The following is a 24,338-nucleotide window of genomic DNA, read 5'->3' on the forward strand; positions in this document are numbered from 1 at the left end:
GTGGAACAGAAGTTAAAGTCCATAAAACGAAAGAAGCACTTCGATACTCAACCAAAACAGCGTAGTTAGTTTGATTTTCACCGAGGTAGATGCAATTTTGCCGTTTGTGGAATATACAAGTGTCCTTTCTGTTCCCACCTAAGATTCCTGAAGTCCGAGACAATACCCGCCATCACCGCGAGTTCAGCTTCTCTGCCTGAGATGTAACGTATTGTTCTGAAGAACCCTCGGCTATTCAAGCCCAAAGTGGTACAAAAAAGTATATTGGCTGGCAAAATATTGACTGCAAATCAGCTCAATAAGAAGGCGTTAGGGTTAATGTAGCCCCTCGCCCGTGGCAGTAGCGCAGTGAACTGCGACGTACGTGTTCCGGCATTGAGCGGTATAGACACAGTACCATAGACTACCCTAGTTATAGTCTAGTTCATAATGGCGGGCTCGTGTGTATGTTTTCTACATGCAAGAGAGTTTGAGAAATAGGCTTTCGCCTAGTAAGAGCTGACATTGTCTTTTCATTTATCTGGATTGGTTATTGGTTAGATCGACTTTTGAGATTCCATAATTTTTATCTAACGTTGCTACTCATCAGGTCGTAATCAGCGGTCTCGATCTGATCGTTAGTCAAACCAGTGATTATCTGTAAACGTTTCAAAGATAATTGAACGAGTATTCCTTGTGAAACCTGTATTATGCGTTTCATTGAAGCTCGGCGAATCTCTTTATGCAAAGAATCAATTATTATTTCGCGATCTTATTGCGTGATATTTATGAGAGTGAGCTTATAGTACCTGCAGAGCTATTAAGCCATGTGCTTTTTATACGCACATCCCTCACTGCGATGCCCTGTACTTAATCTATTAAGGTGTGTACGTTATGCTCAGTTCTTTCGATTGGTTCGTAATCTGCCCTCGCGTACTCGTTTCTTCTAAAGGTGGTCGTTCCTCGATGATCCGAGCTTATAGCTGCGCGCCTGAAAGCCTAAACGTAAAGCCTGCATTTTCTCCTACTGCCGCTGATAAATAGCCGTGCGTCCTGTGTAGATGTTTTCCGCCCCAGTTTTATCTACACAGACGGATATGTAAATTGTACTCGGCTCTGCCTTGTCAATCAGGCTTTCTCGTTTTGATGCGCAGTATTCAAACGCTACGTAACGTTTATTCCTGTGTTCAGTGCAGTTTCGTCGCGGCCAGGACGTCCAGTTATGCTAACCAAAAGCGTCTCCTCAATTGATTTGTACTGGTGGGTCTTGCGATCAGAGTACGCTGTTTCTGTTTTTTCGAAATAGGAAGCGATGGTAAACCGGTAGGACTACTGAAGAAGTATTGACAAGTCGTTAGTAGTCGGCCTCATTATTGCTTGTTGATGTTTCTCCACTATGTTTGTTCAACTGAGACGTAACTGCTTTCCCTCTTCGTTCTCGACCTCCAATTTATAACGTGTAAGCCTATTATATATGACACACTATTATATTAGACGAACTCTTACGTCGCATCGGGCATATTGAAACCTAAATCTAGCAATAAGATTAATAACAACAACAAGTAGGGAAAACACGACTTTACAACGTACACGATACCAATCGTCCATCTGACGATGTTTAACTTAGCATCGGCAGCCAGCGATGACGAGACAGTCCCAATTCAAACCGGCCTCCCTGCCGCCACTAGTAGTGCGTGCATATCTGCACACACGTGTGCTGCTTTGAGAGTGTACTTTTAGTAACTCAGTTGCTATGTTCTCGCGCGCCCAAACACCTACCGATGTGATTATGGAAGAGATGTGCTTGCCTTGAGAAGGCCTAGTAGGTCCAACGGGCTTTGATGATACTGTCTGTTGCCTATGATGATCCGCAGCATTTAATATTATGTAAGACAACACAGACAAATGCACACGTCACCTCTCAGGGAGGTCTTCACATCTCGAAGTCTTTGCGTTATCTATGAGACGTCTACTGCGTTGGCTCACACGTAGTCTCGATGAGGCGACAGAGTAATTTTGCTAATGCGTTGCATCTCCCATATATATACTTGATATAGTTTAACCTTACTTAGAGAGTTTGAGGTTTGTCTGACATGGACCTGGCTAGCTGATATTTGCTTTGCCTGTCTCTCCGTCGGCTTTTCTGCTGATACCTTCGTCGCTTCAGTCGATGAAAACGAACGAACAAACGAATAAACACGCTGCTATTGACAATGCCTCTACGAGACACACGCCTCAACCTTTGCCTCCTTTAGTACAACAAGAGAAGACAAGAATCACCCTATGCTATGAACATCATATGCGTCGAGTCTCGTTTGATTATCTTATCGACATTGTGGTTGTCAACGTCCATCTCTTCTGTCCTGCCGTCGACTAACCGGCACGGGGCTATCGGCTGCTTCCTGAGACTACTACCAGTATGAATGCTATCAAACCCTGCCCGTTACCAAAACACAGATAGAGAGAAAGACCCACTGAGAAGCCCGAAAATCGAAAAGACAGTGAAGGACGGTCGTGCTGTTTCGCGCGGGAGGCTGATGCTGACAACACGGATGATGATGATGATGATGATGATGATGAACCACGATGACGACGGCGACGGCGACAACATGGCAAAACCGTGGCGGACTCTACGGTGAGCACGAGGTGGCGGCTGCCGCTGTGGCTGTAGCGCTCGCACTGGTGCTGATGGTCGCCAAGGGCAGCAGCATCCGCTGCTGCAGTACACAACAATCTTGCCGCTTTGTTCCTCGTTCGTTAACAACGATTCTGATTTGAACGCATTTCCGCACGAGAGCTGCTTCAGCTGCTACATATATGCATGTACATATGTTCGCCCTTTCCACTCTCCGGTGCGCGAGCGCGTTGTGATCAGAGTCGGAAGAACTCCGAGAAGATGTGAGACGTTTTCCTGATAGTCTAAAGAGTAGCGGAGAGTGAGAATGCTGTCATTGCCGCTGATAGTTCAAGTGGATAACGGCAGTAATGCCGAACTGCTGATGTATTAGAAGAACTATGGCTATTGTCAGTGTATGATCAGCATCGTTCGCTAGATTGGTTATAAGGAATCGACTATGTAGTGTGTGGTACGGTGCGTATGTATATGTACACACTGCTTATAAAGTTGCCAATCCTCTGTTTGATCCTAGCGGCTGAAAGAAAAGGCAGAAGCAAGTAGGAACTGTTCGCGCGCCGACGTTCGCCTTCAACTTTTGGGAGGCACTGAATGACTTAGCTCATATAAACTGATTACTCTTGTCGAGTGCCAGGTAACGTTCGGAACAAGAACTACGGTACCAGACGTTGATGCTATTCACTGGAATAGCTAGAACGGTGAAAAAAATCGTTCTCAAATTGTCACTTACCACCCGATCGTGCCATGTCTCTGTCGCATTCTTCTAAGCGTACAGGTTGGCCAACACTTGGTAACTAAAGAGCGAACAGGCAATCGAATGGACGGATTCTACATTTGTCGGATCTGATCTGAGCCGTCTGAAATTGCTAGAAGAATCTTAGTCACCACGTTATCAACTGTATGTCTGCTTAGTACAACTTGACATTGGACTATCGTCAGAAGTCATCGAATGCGGTAATAACACGAATCGTTAGTTGCCTCTATTCGATAACCGTCTGCAAGGGACTGAGGCCGCCATATACCAAAAATTAATTGTCATAATTAGAAAGCGCTTATGGTGAGGGTTCACATATATTCTGGCAAAAGAGAGCGCCAAGCGGAACAAACGACATCGACTGTCGATTTGTGGGTCTACTATAGTACGTTTATCGTTTCTGTATTTTTCCGAAATCAGACCCAGAAGCCTTGAACCCTGTCCAATCTGAGAGCTGTTCGGTTCGTCGAAACGAAAAAAAAAAAAAAAAGTTGGGTACAGCTCATGAGGTTCGTGTGCGTCTAATAGATAATTTAAATTGTTACAAGTTTTTTTTTTTTTTTTATATACAGTAATCGTTACAACGGCAGCAGTCGTTGCCGTAGTAGTAGTAAATCTGGAGAGAAAACAGCTCAGAAAACGTTGCCGTTTAGGTGCGCGGCTGACGCAATGATCCTTATGTTCTGCAAATGTAGAATGTCAAACAGTGAAGTGATAACCAAGCGTGCACAACGCAGAGATCATTGGGACTATACTATAAGCCTCTGTTAAAGTCTGCTATTCTTAGAAAAGATTTATACGTTCTATTGTACGTTGAGGAATACGTGGAACGAAATTCGTGACTCATGAACATGGTGGTACAACGAGGTTCGGAAAAATTAGGCACCGTTGGTTTCTTCAAACTGCTGATTCGAAAATTCAGTAAAACGGTACGTCATATCATCACGCTAAATGCGAAAGCATACGTATCTAGGCCATAGTAGCAAGATAATTGGCGTTCGAAAATTTTCAAGTTATTGTAGAGTTAATTTTTCCTTTGTTTTAGTAAACCAGTATGGCTTTTTATGGCATTGCAATTATCCCTCAACCAATTCGTGTGAACAAAAATTACGTAACTGTTTACGTATCAGCGTAATTCGAAGCGGTCGGATCTTCTTTTACGCATGGCTACCACTAGATTTATAAGCGTGCACATGCACGAAGCACGATGGCATACTTATCTCTGTATGTGAGCCTGTGCTTGTGTAGGCCCGAGTGTAAGGGCCTGTGTGTGGGTCGCATGAGTACAATGGGTGATCATGAGTGAGTGAGCGTAGTCGAAGATCGAGCATCAAGATTTCGAAAAAAAATCGAAAGACACACGTTGACAGACAACGTTGGCTTACGTTGAGTGCGCTGTCTCAAGACTGGAACAGCCGTTTATAATAATAGACACACACACAGATACACAAGCAAACGCGTGTCCAAGACCAACACAACATATTGTTGTCTGGGTATGCAGAAAACGTGGTAAGCATAGACACGTGTAGACGTGTAGCTCTTCTTAACGGTTGGTCGACGATTTCCTACTGCTGAAAAAGCCAATTATCAGTTTTTTACCGGATGAGTGATCGTCCATTTATTCATACGACTGACAACTCGAACGCTGCTCGACAAATGGCTCGCGTACATTGGCAGGCCGTACATTATCTTTTTAGCTTATTTATTTCTTTATTTATTATCTAGTCATTGTCGCACTATAGCCAGAATACAAGTACATAGACCCTTGTCTGTGTGCAAACATCGTTTGGGTCTCACCTAAGGCCGGTAAATACAATTTCGGGTTCTCGTTACCAGAAAACATACGCAACGCTAACTAATACAATGATAATCGTATCGGTTATGTAAGCATTATACCATTGTATAATATGATCGTTCTTTTTGCTGTATTCTGCTGCATCCAATAGCGCAGACAGTAGGTCAAGCTACGTTTTAAATGGAAGTTATTAAAAACCGAGGAAACACATGTGTGTATAGATATGGATAGAGGCATACACGAGCAAAAAGTTGGGCGAGAATAAACAGCGAAAGGAGAATCTAGTAGCTGTAGTGTTCGTCCTTGTAATAGTTGTGCTACTAGGCCAGTGGGCCTGGCTTGCTTTCGGAACAAGAAACGCTATACAATAATAAATCTTTGCTTCGTCCGTATAGAAAGTAGGTACGGGTATCTATTTCCTTGACAGTGTGTCCGACATTCCGCTGGCCTTTTGTCTTTCTTGTCCGCTTTTGTTCACTAGCCATTACTGCCGCTGCTGTGGATAACATTGCAATAGCTAGGTCTACTGCTCCACCGCGGATACGGTTGCAGCGCGGAACGTACGTTATGGGTGGCTACTCAATGAACGCTCGCGTGCCCTCCGTCGTCTGTCTGCCCCCGGCTGTGCTATGACTTTGGCGGTGACTTAGTGGTGAGGGCCGATGAAACCGCTAGTCCCGTTCACTTTGGCGAGGGCTGTGCGAAGGTGGCAGTGCCCTATCTATCCTAAACACAATGGCTGTTCTCTTTAAGAGTTCAACATTGTTAAAAACACTTTGCGCCTATTATTAAAACAATGTCCACAAGTACTGCCACTACAAATCTCTTAATGTATATAATATCAAGGCACGAGCAAGCTTGAACTCTCTGGAACATACGACAGCAGGAAACCCTTTGGTCCGGGACTTACACTTAAGCCCTGATTTATTCACACACACACACACACACACAGACACTTGTTGACTTTGTTGTTATCTTTTGCTACTTGTTTGACAGCGCTGAAGGTTAACTAGCGAACATGTCGGAGAATGACTGGTAACGGTGCCACGTATGGTAAGTGGCACCGTTACCATTGCTTGCTCCATATTATAGTTTAAGAATGAGAACGTACGTTTTGGTGAACGGGGAAGGTTTATTTGACAATCGTAGCCGTTCATGCCAATTTTTTTACACTGGTCTTGCCGAGTTTCCATTTAGCTGTGTATCTAATTGAAACTGCGTTAGAATATAGTGAATACCGTCTTCTCCCAGATCGCTAGTTGAAGTGTTTCGGACGCACTGATAGTAACAACGGCACATAACGGCAACATTTTCTGCTCACGTATTTACGTCAACTTGTTGTCGTTGTCGTTGTTTCTAAAACGGAAAACATTTCTATTTCACAACCGCCAACTAGGTGTAAAGCTTGCAAAGCCATTTAATCGTTGAGGTAGTAATGGGATTTGTGACGTGTTACCGGTACTTCAAATAATATCACTGTAGATATGTAGGATATACTGCATGTTTTCCGTAGCAAAAACCGCCTACGAGCCCTTAACCGAGGACAAATTTTACGACGCGCGCCTCAGCTGACCCATAGCCTAATAGTCGTAAACTAAGCGTTCGACGTTATGATCCAACGAAGCTATAGAGACGTTCGCACATTTCATTTGTACTCCTGAAAGAAAATTGAGTTATTTTTCACACGCTCCTTAAGCAGGCCGTGAAATGGACCTGGAGCTATAATACGATTTTTTCTAAACAATCTTGTTTAGCTGGCGTTCTATAACTGTATTGATAACATCTTTGGCCTCATAGAATGCATATACTATAATATAGAGTAATAAGCACATATGTTTAAGTAATTAACGCACTACGATATGCTATAGAAACGTCTAACGACCAACTTTACCGCAGTCAAAAAATGGCTTTTTGAGAACAGTTTGGAAGCTCGTCGAATGCCAACTTTATGACAATTTATGATCACTGTTTACTAGCTGACGTAGCATCACCCGTTCCGGTTTACGGCCAGACAACTAGCACAACCGTATCACTAAGACTATGAGTTGTAATAGTACAAGTTGGACATCGATTCATCAGTATTCATTTGCTTCCATTCAACCGGTCACTGACTTCCTGCGTTTGGGACAATAAATACGTGTGAAATATTATCGGTGTTTCTAAGGGCCGGCATGAAGACGTCGGCGAAGTGCGAATTTGGTGGCGCTGCGGGTCTCGCACGAACGTACAAAATGTCTTATTATCGGCAAAAAGTCTCTCACGCAGCAATGCTGCTTGACCGTGAAAGTGAAGACCGTGAAGTTTGTCTGCCTCATTTAAGCAGCCGTATTATTCAACTAAGTAGCAAATGACCTTCCAGATAGACACACTTACAGACAGTATACGAATCAATCAGGAAGCGCTAGGAGATCGCAGCCTCGCAAAGTCTATGATGTAGTGCTAGCCACAACGGAGTAATGCTGCTCCTGCGGGCCTTCTCAGCGGACATCCAAGTACAGGGTACACCGTTCCATTCCAGCGCAGCCATCTTTTTTATGACCTCAGTTCTGGGTCGGAATTGTTGTAATGATTAGGGTGCCAGCGGCGGTTACTAGTATGGGAAACAATGCCAATGAACGATTTACATTCATGTTGGGTTCAAGCACACATTATATATTGTCGACGCTGCGACCGCCAGCGAATTTAAATGTGGCCTTCTTCGATATTAATTCTTCGTCGTCTTTTGTTGTGCTGCAGTTAGTCCCCAGTGAGGCGCCAGGGTGTGGGGGCCGCGCTAAGGATCAGGAAAAATGATGAAATCGTAGCCTTAAGAAACATATAATGTATGTGTACGTGTACAGTCGGCATGTACATTTGCGAGACGCACTTGTTGCTTGAAGTGCAATTTATTTGCTAGCTTTATGCCGACAGCATGTTGTTGTTGTTGTTGTTGATGATGATGATGATGGTGATGATTAGGATGAGAATGGTCGCGATGCTGGAACGACGTTCGCGGTTAGGTCAAGCCCTAAAAATGCTCGTTTTGGTCTATCGGTCTGGTCTGCTAGCGATGCCCCGTGTAACGCGCCATCACATGATAGCGACCTTCAGCCTTTTGCTGGAATCTGTACGTATATATCTATGTCGTTTTGAAATTGTGTTTTTAACGTACGGATTCTGGAATTGAGAAAAATCTTCACATCGCAGTGACATCGCTCGATAGTCTACGATCTATAATACGATACAACCATAGTAGTTCTTTCGTTCCGTTGACAAACGTTATGACTAACGTTGCACCATAGGAAATAAAAAATGGAAATGCGTCATAATTGCTATGTATTTCATATACTTGTTTATTCATTGTCTAGTACTAATAATAGCAATAACATATGAGTCATATTCATTCTGAGAAAATTATGCATTTAATATTGAAATAAGCTGCCGGCTAAGCCGCTATTCCGACTGGGCACAGTAACGCCGCGCCGCGGCCGTTTGCGGGTATGTCCTAAGCAGGTTCAGGCGCGATAGACTCAGAGAGAACATATGCAGCCGTCAAATGGTGGTCGGACGTTGCCGTGAGCAAAAATCTATACGCGCTTGTCGCTGCAGCCGCGGCCGCGGCAATAATGCCATCGCTCGAAGCGGCAGAAACAACGATCGCAATGCACGATTCAACTTTGTTCTATAACCACTTTGGAATTAATTACAGTCAACGATACAGATCTATGCGTACTGCAATTTTCCTCGATACAAACAGCATTTGATCTAATACTAGGACGGATATAACAGCCAGACCGTTAGGGAACGAAAATGACGGGAGGGGAGACAACTGCCGTTGCATGTCTAACCAACTGATGAATTATAGTCGACCAGCAAGTTATCGTCAATTTCTGCAGGATACAGATACTTGATGTGGACGCCGACAGCTAAAATAATTGGAGATGTGACGGAGGTCACATTAAACCGTTGAGATAGTTCAGCTGAACTCTCGTCATCCTATCATTGTGTCTATCTACGACCCGCCAGGCGGTAGTCCCAAATTAACCGTATCGCTAGTCGCTATTCCAATGTAAGTAAATAGGCCAGTCTCTTCCAGTGAAATCGCTTTCTTGTCATAGTTCCTACTACTCAGATCGATGCTACCGCACTCCTTCGTACATTGGCTGTTGACTAGTACGAGCAGCACGTGATTCGTTCGACCCCTACCAAGGAACACTTTACTGCTACCAAGAAACTGCTCCGACCAACTGGGGCATGAGCTCTCGGCTTAAATCGTATTACGTACCGAGCTGTTTAGTGCCGTTAGTTACGACGAAAACTTCGCAAGAGATAGTTCCCGACGGAAAAAGGTTTCCCAAATTCCCTCAGTAGTGACAACAACCCAAACGCACGTGGCTTCCCGTTCTCCACTAGCCACTTCTATGGCTGTGCTTCGACAATGCATCGTTGGCCAGGCGCACCATCTCTATATGTGTATTTCTACGGCGGTGCAGCGCGTGTGCACCGCGCAGGTCGAAATCAACTGCGTTTACGTGAAGCTACTATGAGGAATCCGCAATCGTAATTAATCTTCGATATCTTCATCCCTGTAGCCTACGTAGGCTAAACGCCTGAGGGCTTATTAGACGACGCAGCGTCTGGCCAATTATTTTTGGCGAGACCATTGTTGTTCTTACCGGTAATACATCAACTGCCATCATTTCATAGAGCGCAATATTAAACTTCCCGATTCGTTTTACCCGAAAGACTCCTTGAACGTGAAGAACCCCTTTTGTGGCCAGGACAGCTGATACTACCAAATTCTAACTGCCCTTTGTCAAGAAAATAACGATTGTACACTGATGGGGGCGTAGAAAAAGCCCTCTCCTTCCCTCTCTCTTAGCTCACGAGACAATATAGCATAGTCACGCTCTCTCAAATAAGCTGTCTTCTTTAATCGAATCAGAATAGCACACGCAGATCTGTAATTACTGTTGTCGTTAGTAGTTAATTTCCGTAACCTAGATTTTTCTTGTTTATTCCTACGTGTCGCATGATGTCGCACTGCCAACCATTATGTATCAGTAGTATCTAACACTCATTAGTTGTTGCCTGCAGCGAATAGGACAGATAACTAACCAGGCGCAATATGGTCGTTGTGATGATTTTGTATGAAAAACAGCTCTAAAAAACTATTAGTTTTTAATGTCGCCGTAAGAACACGTTGATACGCGAAATTTCTTTTTCGGACTGCCCGGTTGTAATCGCCTCCCAACTACTCGACCACTTCCCGGACGTCGCTGTGTAGTGTAGGCTGCACGCAAATGTCCTGTAAGGAGAAAAGGAAGGTAGGTAAGATTACCTTGCCGACTGGCCGAAACAGGCCGTAGTCGGTACTATGCTGACGGTAGAGTGCCGTTGTGACTGCTCCTGTTGTTAGAGGTAGTTACAAACCTCTGAGCGACGGATCAAGAGACCGCCAGCTTGCTAGAGCCCAAGCCTCCTCGTCGAGATTTACAAGACTGGGCATTAATTTCACGGCGGCTCCATTTGTTCCGTCTGCGTATCGTCCATCTATTGGTCTCTCTGTTTCCTAGGCATACGCCCACGTCGTTTGAAGGCAAGAGGAGATTCAACACTCTGTGTGGATATCGTGTGGACACTGCAAAAATTTGTCATTCAAAACGGCCTCTCGTAGTGAACTGTTCACGGAGCGTGGAAGGCTACTGTTATGAGCTTGTATTCTGATCCTGTGCCGAAGTAACTATTATATATTGTGCACCATTTGGTCCTAGAGGAACTTTGCTGTGACCCTACTCATGGTGTACGATACGTGTCTTACACATCTTCGGCCAAACTACAGGCCGCCCATCAGGCCATTATCTGTGTACGTAAGTCTGTCCGTATAGAGTACCGTTAACATTGTGTGTGCCGTTGTGATTGTAACGCGTTCAATAAAGCTGGAACGGCTTAGTGAGGGGACGCGTTGTGAGCGAACGTGAAAGCCGTGGTTGTCGGCGAAGAAGAAACACCGCGAGTTGTGGCAATAGAAGCAAAAGCAGGTAGTAATCACGAAAAGACGTAAAACAGGAGGGATGAGCGTACGGGTTGGATTCTACAAGGTGAACACGATGCCGGAGCTGAGCGCCAAACGTACGGGGCAGACCGAGCTAAATGTGGCAGTATCCAACCCTTCGTCGATAAGTGTAAGATTAAAAGGAAATAATAGCAATAAAAGCAGTAACAGTAATAGTAACAAAGATAAATACGGTCGTGAATGGAACTTTCTGGCAACACTCAAGAATCTCAAGAAGTGGCGACGCAAAGGCCGAAGTACGGCGGACCGTGTTATGGTCAAAGAGGAGAGTCGCAATTCTTCGGAGAAAAGCTCATCTTCCACCAGTTCCAGCAACACACTTGTCGATCTAGAGGAACTCAACATCGAGGTGGGTACAGGAGTGTTTCTGATCGAATTTGAATAGAAGCGGCCGGCTTTTTATCGCCTAAAGCTGCTGTATCTATTAGTTGTTCAGTGTTAATTCAATAATGTATGTAGATCAGAATTGGATCACTTGTGTGAGATACTCCCAGTTAATTGTTGCTTGGCAGCTGCTTATCGTTGGTGTATCGGAATGTCTAATCTTTTATGATCATGCTAACGGCGATCTCGAAACAATGACCGGATGTATTACGTGGATATTACCGTTTCTATATTTGCGTTGAATGTGGAGTCTACTTCGTTAGATTTACGACTAGATTCATTCACGGTCGGTGCCAGTTAGGACGTAATGAAGGGGAACGCTAAGATACGTTGACACTAACGAAAGCCACGCGGCGCAACGCGCTTGTACTAGAAGCGCATTACTATAGTCTGTTGCGTAATAGCTCTTTCGGTGAAAATTGTATCTATTCATAGTTCCTTTCTTAAGAAGAAGAATTTCACAATACGCGAGAAATATGGAGCGTCTAACTCTACCGGAAAAACAAAGATGTGACTACAACACTCATGTGAACACTTGAAAAACAGAAAATAGCAACAAGCAAGAGGTCTCGAAGAGGGAGAAAAAACATAAGGTCTTAACGCAAGCTTTACGATGTTCACCGTTCAGTATCTTTCGCTTCCTGCAGATTCCCATTCAATGGCATTTGAGCTCAATAAAACGCAAGTTAGACAAGCCACTTCTATGCAAGTAAACAAACTAAATCTCGAACTTTTTCGAGGCTCAAAACAGGCTAACATTGTTTGGCGCAACGGCTAAATGCTACACTAAGGAAAAATGACAAAAGGCAGAACGATAAACTAGGGTTGTTTCAACCCCTCGTTCGTAAAGTCGGTAGCCAGCCGAGTCAAGTTAAGGATCAAGCAGAGATTGGCCGCAATCTCTTCTAACCTAAAACAGCTGGAACGCTGGTCAAGATAGGATCGGCTTTCGATGTTGATCGAGAAGAGCCCTTTTGCCTTGCTGGCTGTTGACCAACAAAGAACAGAGCAATAGCATCACCCGGAAGATCAAACTGTCTTTCATATGTTCCTTAACGAAATGCCCCCCATAATGCGAGTCGTGGTTTTATGAGATAGAATGGATAGCAGATATTATGGGTTGCTAACGCTGGTACGGTCTTCGGCCTGTTTCGACCTTCTAAAACAAGAATTCTGATCCAACCTCGCCGCGATCAGGATTAGTAGTATCTGTTGAATAGCCCAAAAATACTCATAGTAGGTCTCAGCAGCATAGACTAACGAGTCACATCGTTAACGAAGCTTCCACGTATATGCATACGGTGTCACAGCATGCCGCTGACTACTTTTACATATTCCTAAGTGTTCTAAGCTTTTTGCCATAAATTAACCGTTAACTAGTTAACGAAGCCTTATCTTAAACGTAAGTCTGTAGCAAAAGGCACAACTGCGGTTCTGCCGGGGCAGCAATCTACGATGGCTTTATCCACGAGTCTTTCGTTCCCAAACAACTGTTGTTGTTACGCATTTCCTATCGACTGGTTCCAGCAACTTACCGGAATCATCCTTAATGGTCATTGTACCTCTGGGGTGTCTGGGCGATTTGCGAAAGAAAAAAAGGGAAGAAAGCCGTGGCCGTGTCCTGCGACGTGTCATCAACCAACAACGTATTATCAACGGCCGAAAACAGGACCAGTGACATCCTCGGACGCTAGCTCCAACAGAAATAAAAACAGCCCCCAAGGATTCGTAATGCTGCAAAGTGGCAGCATTTAAAGGAGTTACCGTTCTCTGTGCAGTGAACAAGCAAACAGAGAAAACCATTGTCCAATTAACTGATTTCTTTTTTACCACCCAGTGGTGAAACTGTACAGTTTCGCATTGCACGAGAGAATTAATCATCAGGATCAGAGCAGTAATGAGGCGATACGGCACGAGGCAAAGCAGTTGCTCGGATCCTCTCTTCCGGTTTTTCTTCTGTTGCCCTCCGATCATCTTGCGTCTACAGTGTGAACAACTTTTATCCACATAGTCCATCCGTTACTTAGTCAGAGCTTACCTTTGTTCCGTTCTCATGAGACGCGTGAAGGCAACGAGTAATCTGCGGTGAATGTAATGGCTGTAAAGAGACGTATGCCCTTGAAAGGTGGGCCATTTGTCCCTGCGAACAGTATTGAAAGGGTTTCACTTGCTGTTAGGCATAGTAGTGCGTACGTAAAGAACAGGAAAATTTGTCGGATGTCAAGCACACGGTTGTGTGGAGCCGATGGATCGAGCTAGATCGAGTTAGACGCTATTAGACGAGCGGGTAAAGGCGAGATATGCTTAGTTGTATAATGATGCTCAGTGCTAAGGGTACCGCACGGGAATATTGTGTCTCACAGGACTCCGCGTTGCTGTACTTTGGGACGTCCGTTCTGTTTCTCGATTAGAAAGTTAGCTATTTAAAATAAACAACGGGGAGAGTTTCTATTTCACTGTTAGTTTTGCAAAAGCAGAGACAATGGTAGATTTGGCAAATAAAGTTAATCTAAAAAAATACAAACGTGAATGCACCACAGCCTAGTATACGTACTCGTACTGGGAACGTTATTGGGAATGTTTATTAATTATTATTATGTAACTTAAACGAACGTGGCATATGTCCTGCTTACTACGAATTGCTTAACTAGTACATATTTTGAATAGAAAACATAACGAAGACGAAAGGAATGTTTTAGCGAAGAAAGATTTAGCAAAACTGAGATGAGGTTCTCAGCGATCTCATTGCTACTTGCGGTCACAAACGTCATAATTTGGGTTATTATCGCCTGTTTTCGGTGATGGATCGCAATACGTGGGGTAACGAAGAGGTTACAGCTCAGAACAACGTAAGTGTATAGAGTGAGATAAATACATTAATCGCTAGGGAAAAGCGGGTACACAAATAAACTGTCAGTTGAAACTGAAAATCAATTTTGATCTCAATCGGAAACCTATTTTCTCTGGATTTTCCTACTTTCTCTCTCTATGGATTTACGATGTGCATCCCATGAGGTAAATTTTTGTATCATCCTATATGCTACTTACTACGATGTCTCTACGAACGTTTTAGTATAGCAAGCTCACGTACGTGCAGGGGTGTCGAAGGCTTGGCGAATACGGTGATGGTGGTTAACTCAGGCTCGTTACAGTGATTTCTATTAATGAGGGCCCATAGCCACCGGAGATGAAGGTTCACGTTGTCTTCGACATAGACCCCTCAGTGTCGCTGCTGTTCCAGCTGTAGCTGTCATTAGGAAGGGCTGACGCGTATTTTTACGTGCAGGTTTTCGCTGCGCTCACCGCACATTCCAGCCACACATTACACAACCACTTTTACGTTTGTGCCCTACAAAATAATGCACCGTCGATAGCCAATTTCAGGATAACGTATAAGGCCTGCGGATAAATCGAACGTGCTGGCCTGGTTGCAGATTGTAGAGAGATCGCTATTTGATTCCTTACGCAAAACAGGACAGAGAAGGCATGACCGGCGACCTATGTGAAGTCGCGCCACTGATTAAGATCTTCACCAACAGCGGTTGGCTAATCATCTCATAGTGACTTGTATCATCAATCTACGTATATGGTTGTATATCTACCCGTCACGGACGTCTGTGCAAAGCAGTGTTTAGTATTAGGTCTTTTTTGTTGCAATCGATAAGCTAGACAAATACACACAAACGAGATGAGTGGACAGCACTTATTAGGTTCTCTAATTTTGTTCTATTTCACTATTTCTAGCTATTCATCGTAATGTCTGATGTTAACAGGACAAGCACACCTATTAAATTCCTATCTAGAAGTTGTTTCTCGAACAAGTAGTTATGGGCCCTCGGAAGATCGGAGAAGGAGCGGATGTCCGAATGCCGAAGCGAGCAGGTCTGACAGACTGCCAGTACCCAATGACCTGATATGTCTTATAGAGATAATACTAGCCAAGAATGAGGTTATCGAAATTTCGACATTTTTTATGCGCTAATGGTGACTGCTAGCTAAAAAAAACATACAGAACGACAGAGCATTGAAAAGTCTCAGTAAATTTCTCTTTTGCGGCAGTCTGTAAAGCCATTACAATAATTTCGCTTGTAGCAGAGACGAGACAGATGTCCCACTCTATCTCAAGGGAAAGGAATCAGACAGACCGCCAAGGAGATTGTTTGGCGGCGCTTTCTATAACGGAACTACAACAAAAGCGTGCTTTTTCGAGGAAGGAACGTAAGAAGAGCTTTCATCGTTAGGCCAATATCACTGCCATTCGTTACCGATGACGGTCGGTCATAAAGGCATGCATGAATTCCGCGAGTATGACTTTGTAGTTCTGCGTGATGCTGCTATGCGAACCACTGTCTGCTCAGTTAGGTATATATATATATAACAATTAGTTTTCGGTGACAACGGCAAGGATGGCGATGCTGACAGGCGTCTAGGTGCCACGTCTGTGATAATCTCTATCCCTGTTGGCCGTGTTTTCGTCCCGATGCGTGATGCACAAGTTTGAGAGAGGGTGCCATAGGAAAGAATGCGTGGCGAAGACGCCGGGTTTGGCGGGCTGGTCGGACGGGCGCTCAAACAAGGAGAACAACCAGCAAAAACAATTCACACATTCTCTAAGACAGCCAATAGACGAGACATGCGCTTGGCACTGACATTGACACAACGATCAGCAGTCATGATAGCAACGGCAGCGGCGGCGCGTCTGCCAAAACAACAACTAAAGATCAGTGGCAAAAATAGCCGTAATGGCGATGCTTGTTATCGTAAAGCATCAAGAACAAACAAGCGAAGAACACAGCTCGCGAGTATGCAAGGCTATGGTAGCATAGTTCTAATAGATGTACCTAGTAAGACCAACAAATCGACAAGTTACCTCGGGCAAGCGCGCATGGTTGACACCTCAGAGCAAGGCGTGGGGATTCAATAACTATCGTTAGTATACGCCTACTTCTGTGCAATTCGCCATTATCTTGAGCTGAGAGAGAATAGAGTATAGTGAGAGATACAGTTGAAGAGGAACACAGATCAATAAACGCTGAGAATCACAGAAATCCGCTGTGGTTTTGGTAGCACGATGCCATGATGGAACCATATGTACGGTGTTAGGGATGTCAAGCACAACAACTTATTTTCCAGATTACTAGTATCTATTTAGTAGTGAAGCAATCTCTATTACGGTAGAGCTACTAAGATCTGATGTGGATATATTCGCTGGTGCTTAGAGCCAGTGTACCCAAACTTATTTTCACTCTATATGATCAGTATGTATCACGTGACTGCATTGTCACTATTGTTCCCTTGCGTCAATTTGGTTTTTCGGTAGATTACAGCTTTCACTTGTTGATCTGTAAATGGACTTGAACGATCGAACGATAGAAGATCGATGCACGGGCCATTGCAAAGGCCGCAATCTGTGACAAGAGTCTACCGACCTTGATCAACTGGGTCAGTGTTGTTAGGCCGATTTTCAAAGGTGAAAAAGGCGCTGAGGCGATGGCGCTGACAATGACGGGCAGCTGGCGACTGGTTAGCCGAATGGCCAGACGTACTGCCCTACTACTTTATAGTGCAATACAATACAGAACACCCAAGCACAGTACGCGTGCCTGTACGATTCAACTGGTGCCGCGGCAGTAGCAGAAGGAAAAAGACTTACTGGTTAGCTATTTGCTGGACGATTGAGGTGAAGGCGCAAACGAATCGTTCGGCCATCTCTTCGTTGTTCGAGTTGGTGTGAAGGATAAGCGGCCAGGCATAGATAAGCAAGCTAAGCTGGGCTGAGCGAGGAGAACGCAAAGAAGGATACCTTAGTCTGCCGTTTACTGTGACCGGTAACAATCAACTCGCATAACTCATCATAGCAAGTCTCTAAATTGCCGCCACAGTAGCGTGAGGCCATAAGACCAGCAGTTTACTGCTAGTACCTTGTTTGTTTCCCGATAGGTTGCGCAAGCGTCGTTAGGTAAAGAACATTTGCTAACATCAACAGCCTCACTGTAAACGGGATTCGACGAACACGAGCCTTTACGACGAACGTTTTCGCTCGGAAAAGGGACGGATAGGGAAAACGTTGGTAGGCCATAGAAACTGAACTTGCAAGAATTCTGTTTGTTCTAAGTAGTTATCATGGCGCCTTAACAACGTAGCGTAACGGCCACAGGCTGGAAGAGGAAAGATCGAACGGACTCAGGCAAGGCAGAGGCAAAACCGGCCAATTTCGCCGAGCTATTTGTTGGAAATCGCTCTTGCGCCAATGTAAACAGAGCGGGATAGGTAAAATGTAAGAGGATTTGTAATTGCTGTTGATATGACGTCCTGGTTATTGTTTTTTCCGAAAATTTCTTGTTTTGTTAATGATCCAATGCTATTTCGCTTCGTCTGTTCAAAAGCGAGTTGAAGAAATTTTGCAAAATTACTTAGTGTATATGTAAATGGTAAATATGTGTATAAATATATAGAAAGAAGGAAAATTATTTGTTTTTTAAGGATATGTGTTATCTAAGTTACCTAATTGGGTCTCTGTGATCCATGCATAGATAGGGAGATACAGCTCAATATGGGATAAAGGGAGTATCAATCGATTTCAATAGACAAGGAAGCAGGCTGCGAGGGTGAAGACTGCGGGTTCGTATGTATAGGTGAATTAGGTTCACAACGAAATCTAGCAGGCTTAGTTGCGCTTCAAGTTTCGCCCTTAGATAGCAGCCTTTGTCAGCCGCACAGGATTTAACAGTTTTGGTTAACAGCTCTAGATGGAGACCAACAACAGCAATGGTACAAACCTCCTTTCTCGTACCAGACTGTAGCCAAAAGAAACTAGTGGTCACTATCAGTAGTAGTAAAGCCATCACGAGACGACGCGTAACAACTAAACTCTCAATGAAATTGAAAGAACAGAAAGGCCGCAGCTGCAGCAGCAAAAGCTATAGTAAACGCAGTAAAAGCATGCAAAGGGGGAGTTTTATGGCAGCCGTATTTACTAACGTTAGGTGAGCGTCTGCGGCTGTTGCACTGGATGGCATATCCTAAAAACAACGAATGCATAATACTGCACGATGGTAAAAAGCAACAGCAGCTCTGATGGTCGTGGTGTCCACAATGAACAAGCCAAGATCGAACAGAACAGATTTGGGTTATGGGTGGAACAAAGCGATGGGAGATGACGGAAAATTTCCAGAGAGTTCACGGGGCAATGACACGAAACTGGATTCGTCTGTTTCATGCGTGAGTGTGTATTGTTGGGCCAATTAGCCTGGAGTACGGTATTTGGCCTAATAATAAGTTAAATACTAACAAAGATCATTTCCTTTAATAAACTTCGTGTATTTTGCCCGTCGTTCTCTTGTCCTTTTTCCTTCTGAAAGGCACACTCAGGCTTCATACCATACACCGAACTTTCAATAGTAAGCTCGTTGCCGTGTTCGGAGTATTCGAGTAAAAATAATTACTCAGTAAAAGTCAGGTGACACACAATGAGTGCTAGCTAACATTATGCAATCGGAAATAACCGTTTCTACTGCCGCTAAAAAGGAAGTTTGACACTGTGATCGAGTTTCCCGATGAGTCTAATTCGATTTCAGACTAATTTGAAATTAGTCTGCAATTCTTCTTTTACGCCTCCCCTATATTCCCTAACTTTTTCCCTCCGTAGTAGTTTCCATTAGCCCTTACAGTTTAGATCAAAGCAATCATTTTAAACCACTTACCGCTCCAAAGTGAAGCTCAATTATTGAACTATACCAGTTACTATGTTTTGCTGCTACTGAAACTTTACGTTCTGGCCTTGATCTGATGATCGGCTACTTAAAATACTAACGTTTCCCGTTCAGCACCTTTGCTCTGCACATGTTACAGCTTGTCCAGCTGTCCTTATCTTATTAGACTGCGGCCTCTGTTCTATCAAACAGGTCACGTGCAGTAGGAGCGTTTGTGTGCTAGAGAATTTGTCGACAATAATCGAGTAATCTATGCACGATTGTGTTCAGCTCCGTTTTTTCTTTGCGAGAACAAACAGGATATGCCGGTCATCTGTCCCGTATGGTACTTGTGTGTATGTTAGCGTGCTGTTTCTGTACGAAGCGATTTAGCACAGGTTTGTCTGTATTTGTTATAGCATCAGCTGTAACGAACAATGTTCTTATCGTTGGCCGAGCGGCTGCGCATTGAATGTTTCCTTGCTGCTGTTGCAACGGCTCGTCTGTGTAGATGATGATGATGTTGTTGTTATTATTGTTCTTGGCGTTGGCACCCCGTTTAGTGCTAAGCCCTTATCTGGGCGCTTACTTCTTGGACCCCTTCTGACTGCGAGGCGGGTGGCGCATTTGCAGCATATACTACTATCATTGAACAGCACCATGATCGTTGCTGCTAACATCGGTACTGTTATCATTATTATTACTATTAATAACCTTATTTACTAAGTGATCACCCACACAGGCCTGAAGCAATAACGGCATGAAAAAAGAATACGTCCCAAAATAAATGAATGACTGTGACCTTGTTGGCAGCTAGCTGATCTTAGCTAGCTGCCAACTTAGCGGCCAGCGTTCAAGCACTAGTCTATTAATTCATGAGCTTCTTCTGCGCAATCTTGCTCTATCGACATTTTAAGTGCGTTGGCAGTTTAAAGATACGCAAAAAGCGCAAACGGAAGGACAAAGCAAGAAATAATACAAGGTAGTAAAGGGGGCCGCGCAGGATGACGAGGTCAAAACGGGGGTACCGGACTGATGCTTGTATCATCATCGTAGTGTACGATAAAGCCACCTGAACAGCGGTAAGCATTACTGGCGCCGCTAACATTAGCTAAGTTGGTTCTGAGCATTGGACAGGGCCAAAATGATGACGAGTAGCCTATTCAAGAGCTTCCATATGTTTACCGGCGATAGCAGCAGCGGCAAAATATCGATTTCATTTCCATTCATATGAATGGCCAGGCACCACAAATGCGGGCTAAAGGAAACCCGATATGCTAATGCGTTCATCTACGGCGGCAGAGAATCCGTCCAGCAGGATCGCGTTCCGAAAAACCTACCGGAAGAAGGATGAAGAACATTGACCAGAATGACAGGATTCCTTTTGCACGAGTAAAAACAACTGCAGAAATCGGTGTTCTATTCAAAACTAACAATAATAAAATAGTTACGGAGATGATAGTGGAGCTTCCGGAAGCGGAGTTGTTGTGTTTTTCGTGCCTGACTTTTCGTCGTGTATGGTACCACTAACGGAAGAGATCGGAGCGAAAGATAGCGTATTTCTCTCCGTTGATCATATTGCATGTATACGGTCGATGTCAATAACATGTGCCATACTAGAATCATGAATCTATGAACTGGTGATTAAAAGACAAAGTCTAGTGTACCCAAGGACTATACGCAAACAGGGCACTTTTACTTCGTCGTTGACCTCGATTGATCGATGTTTTTCTGTTGTGATTACTAGACAAACATCCGACTCTGTAAAGCGCGTTTTACCCAGTATCTATCGACGGGCAAATACTTGTTACCAATAAAGAGCATAAGAGAGAGACAGACAAACATAACCAACGCCGATTTAGCGCGTTCCTATTTAAAGTACATTGGTCTGCAAATACACGGCGGCCCATTCATCTGTAAAGCCGTAGGTCAGGTGTTGGTACGGTTTGTTCGGCGCTCTGTTTTACCATCAGGCAAAATCTATTTGCCTCTGATTTTCCGGACTTTTCATTTTCTAAACTCCACGTGCAGCTGGGAACAGACACTACACGAGGGCACGGGCTGTATCTTCTGATGGGCGCACAGTGTTGAAAGGTTTTAGCAGCACAAACAATTGCCAGTGTGTATGATACTGGAAGTCTGGCTATCATCGTTTCCGATCGTGAATCGAATCAAAAACACTCAGGCTAATGCGTCCCTACCACAAATGTGGTACTTCTATACCACCTCTACGGGGTGGCTCAGTGGATGTTAATGTTCTGCAGTAAGTTGCTCGTCACTCAGATTCAACAGGTTGCATTCTGACGTACAAACCCCCTGTTCCAACAAACGTTTGAATGATAGTGGGGGTTAGGATGATAGGCATGTATCTTCGTGCGTTCATGGATGCGAGCGCGTAGGCAGTATCAAGAATGATAAAAATCTAAGAGAACATGAGCAGGGTTTCATATTTGAGACAGTGCTTGGAGCGAATATGTCCAATACCTAGAAAGATTTGTTTCATCGGCAATATAGTCGGCATCAAGAAGCCAGCAGAGATAGGTCGGCAAAGTCCTGATATACAGCTGAGCGCTTATTAAGCGTCTGCCAATATTTTTAAAGACTAGTACAACAAATCATTCTTTAACTGTATCTAATCAGCATATGCAGGCTATGGCCCATATTATCTGAATATATTCCGGAGAATAAGTTGTTTTTGTTTAAAAGTTCTTTTATGTGTTTAAACGTTTTCGTGAGACGTGTATTGTCTCAGCTAGGCCAGTAGTGAGAGGACGCAAGCTACTCCATTATTTATTATGCAGTGGGAATATGAATATTCAACGTTAACTTCTTGAACTTTGCACGTTATTACATAGAAGACTTAGGGCACTGCACTTGTTTGCTGTTGTCGAAAGGGGACATTGCTTTGCTATCACATGTTCGAGTAAGGTATCGATGTAAAGAATGACGTTTTTCCTTTTTGCGCATTAGCTTGCACCCTTGTTGGACTCGTACGGGACATATTACTTAATCAGAAATGGACGATAAATGTTAGGACATCGCAATAATTCTAAACTATGTTGAGGATCATGGCAGCTAGCTATAATAGCAATTGAACAAGTCTCCGTAAAGTTCACTCATGGCAGTCGCGCGGACTGAAGCGCTTTTTTAGATGGAAATCTACCCCAATTTCAGTCGGAGTACCGATAGGCGTTGGCCTGCACGCTTTGTGTAATGTAATCACGAGACAACGACTGCAATGACTAACTAAATCCAATGAATCATCTGTCCCATGGTTAGGTATACAAAGCAGCGTGGGCTTTCAGGTAACGTATTCTGCCAGTGTCGATAATGGATTGGTCCCAGTTCGATTTTACCCTAGCATTACTATTATTGACATTACCATTATTAGAGTTACTGTGGTCGTAAGTCGAATTCGGTCATCGGTGGCGGCACCCATCGGCACTCGTGCGGCCCGTGGGCGCGGTTCGTGTACCTAACTTCAAGCAACTGCCCTATACGCTCGGCCGTAGGAAGTGAAATGCCACTCAGAAGTCAACCGTGTAATGTCAACTCACAATGTATTTTAACGTTTGCAATGATTGGTAAATGTTGATAATTGTCTATATTCGGCCACTTCAATACTTTATCCATGAATACTATACGCTATTGCAGTACATTGGCTTATTAAAATCGACGCAAAAACGCTACCGTAGGTAGGGGGCACAAAGCATATGTATGCTTGCGGAAGTACCTATCATAAGTGAATTCATAATATGCAGTTTACAAAGCTTTCATATAAACGAACATGCTCATTTTACCCATAATTGTTATTATAATCGAGTACTACGGTGCAGTCAAGCATTATTATAACTTAATCTGGTGAAATAACCCTCTCTGTGGTTCGACTTTATTTCGGCATCGTCGTTAGGCTCTCGATCCGACGGTTACGCCTGGATTCAGGTCTAGATCACCTAAGTACAGCCCTACTTGGAGCACACAGGTAGCAACAGTGCTCAACAACGCCAGCCGATAACGAATGGGGTAAGGCTCTAGCTTGTGCAAGGCATCGCGGTGGTGAAATCGACTATTTTTTAATGTCCTCGGCAAGATAAAATAATCAAAAAGAACGTGACAAAGTACGAGGCTTCGTTAGCTTTTTCTGGCTGCCCCAGTTCTCTAAAGCTATATGAATACATTGTCTCCAAAACAAGCAAATACATAAACTATGATAGCCTTAATTTAGAAATGTTCCAAAATCACCTATGTACTATATTTACAACGTTCTATGTTTCACTTTGTCATCAGTATTAAGCTTAATGTCACACTCAGTCTAAAGTCAGTGTCATATATATATTTACGTAAAGAGTTTGTTGCCACGTGCTCATTTCTGACGTCACGCTCTGCCCATCCTCGGTTGCCGTATGCTGTAATGAGCGTTCTTGGCTTTGTCCGCTTGGTGGCGTAATATCAAATGCCTTCTCGGTTAGCACAAAACACTGGGCAGTTCTCGTAATACCGCACTCAATTACCGGGTCCTAACTGTGCAATCTCAATATGTCCAGTGCTGCAGGCGGCAAAAGACAGCTAGCAGAAAAGGGGCATGAGACTAGGGGAGTTCAGTTATAATTGTGCCGGTGTCTCCAAGCCTTTTGCACTGTATAGGAGAACGCTGGACACGAGGTGAACCTATTGCTAGCTATCTTTTTTATACTTTTTTAACGATTGTAGTGTGGGCGAGTACTCGAGTAAAAAGCTACCCTCGAAACGAAAAGCCCACAAAGCTACCACAGTGGGCAATTTGCACCTGGTAAATTCTAGTAAATTTCTAGGCGGGATAACTCTGAACAGATGTCTATCAGGCGGCTTGAGTCAGAGCGATCCTGCTATATCTTCCTCTGAGGAGGCACCTAACGGAAATCATCCTCAGGTTGAGTGACCGAACGGGTCTTGCAAGTGCGTCTTATTGCGGCCACAGAAGGTTGTAGGCTGCAAAACGGTACGGCCAGCGCCAGATGGGGTGCAGACGACGGCTAAAAGAATATTACTTATTTTGCTGGCTAAAC

General features: G+C 44.0%; 1 protein-coding gene across 10 annotated transcripts in view; it reads left to right on the top strand.

Annotated features, from left to right (window-relative positions):
* The window catches only part of S6kII (Ribosomal protein S6 kinase II), a 156,448-nt gene that overhangs the window by 93,267 nt on the left and 38,843 nt on the right, over positions 1–24,338 (top strand). Inside the window, exon 1 of one of the 10 annotated variants that reach the window (XM_022839482.2) lies at positions 4,034–4,297. The exons of 8 other annotated variants lie outside the window; for them this stretch is intronic. In XM_022839482.2, coding sequence (XP_022695217.1) covers positions 4,214–4,297 — 84 coding nt within the window. In that variant the 5' untranslated portion in view covers positions 4,034–4,213. Of the gene's footprint in view, positions 1–4,033; positions 4,298–10,775; positions 11,568–24,338 lie in introns of those variants that run through there. One more of the 10 variants, XM_022839480.2, reaches the window with a different exon arrangement.

This window comes from Varroa jacobsoni, unplaced genomic scaffold, assembly GCF_002532875.2.
Source record: "Varroa jacobsoni isolate VJ856 unplaced genomic scaffold, vjacob_1.0 scaffold_803, whole genome shotgun sequence".
NCBI lineage: Eukaryota > Metazoa > Arthropoda > Arachnida > Mesostigmata > Varroidae > Varroa > Varroa jacobsoni.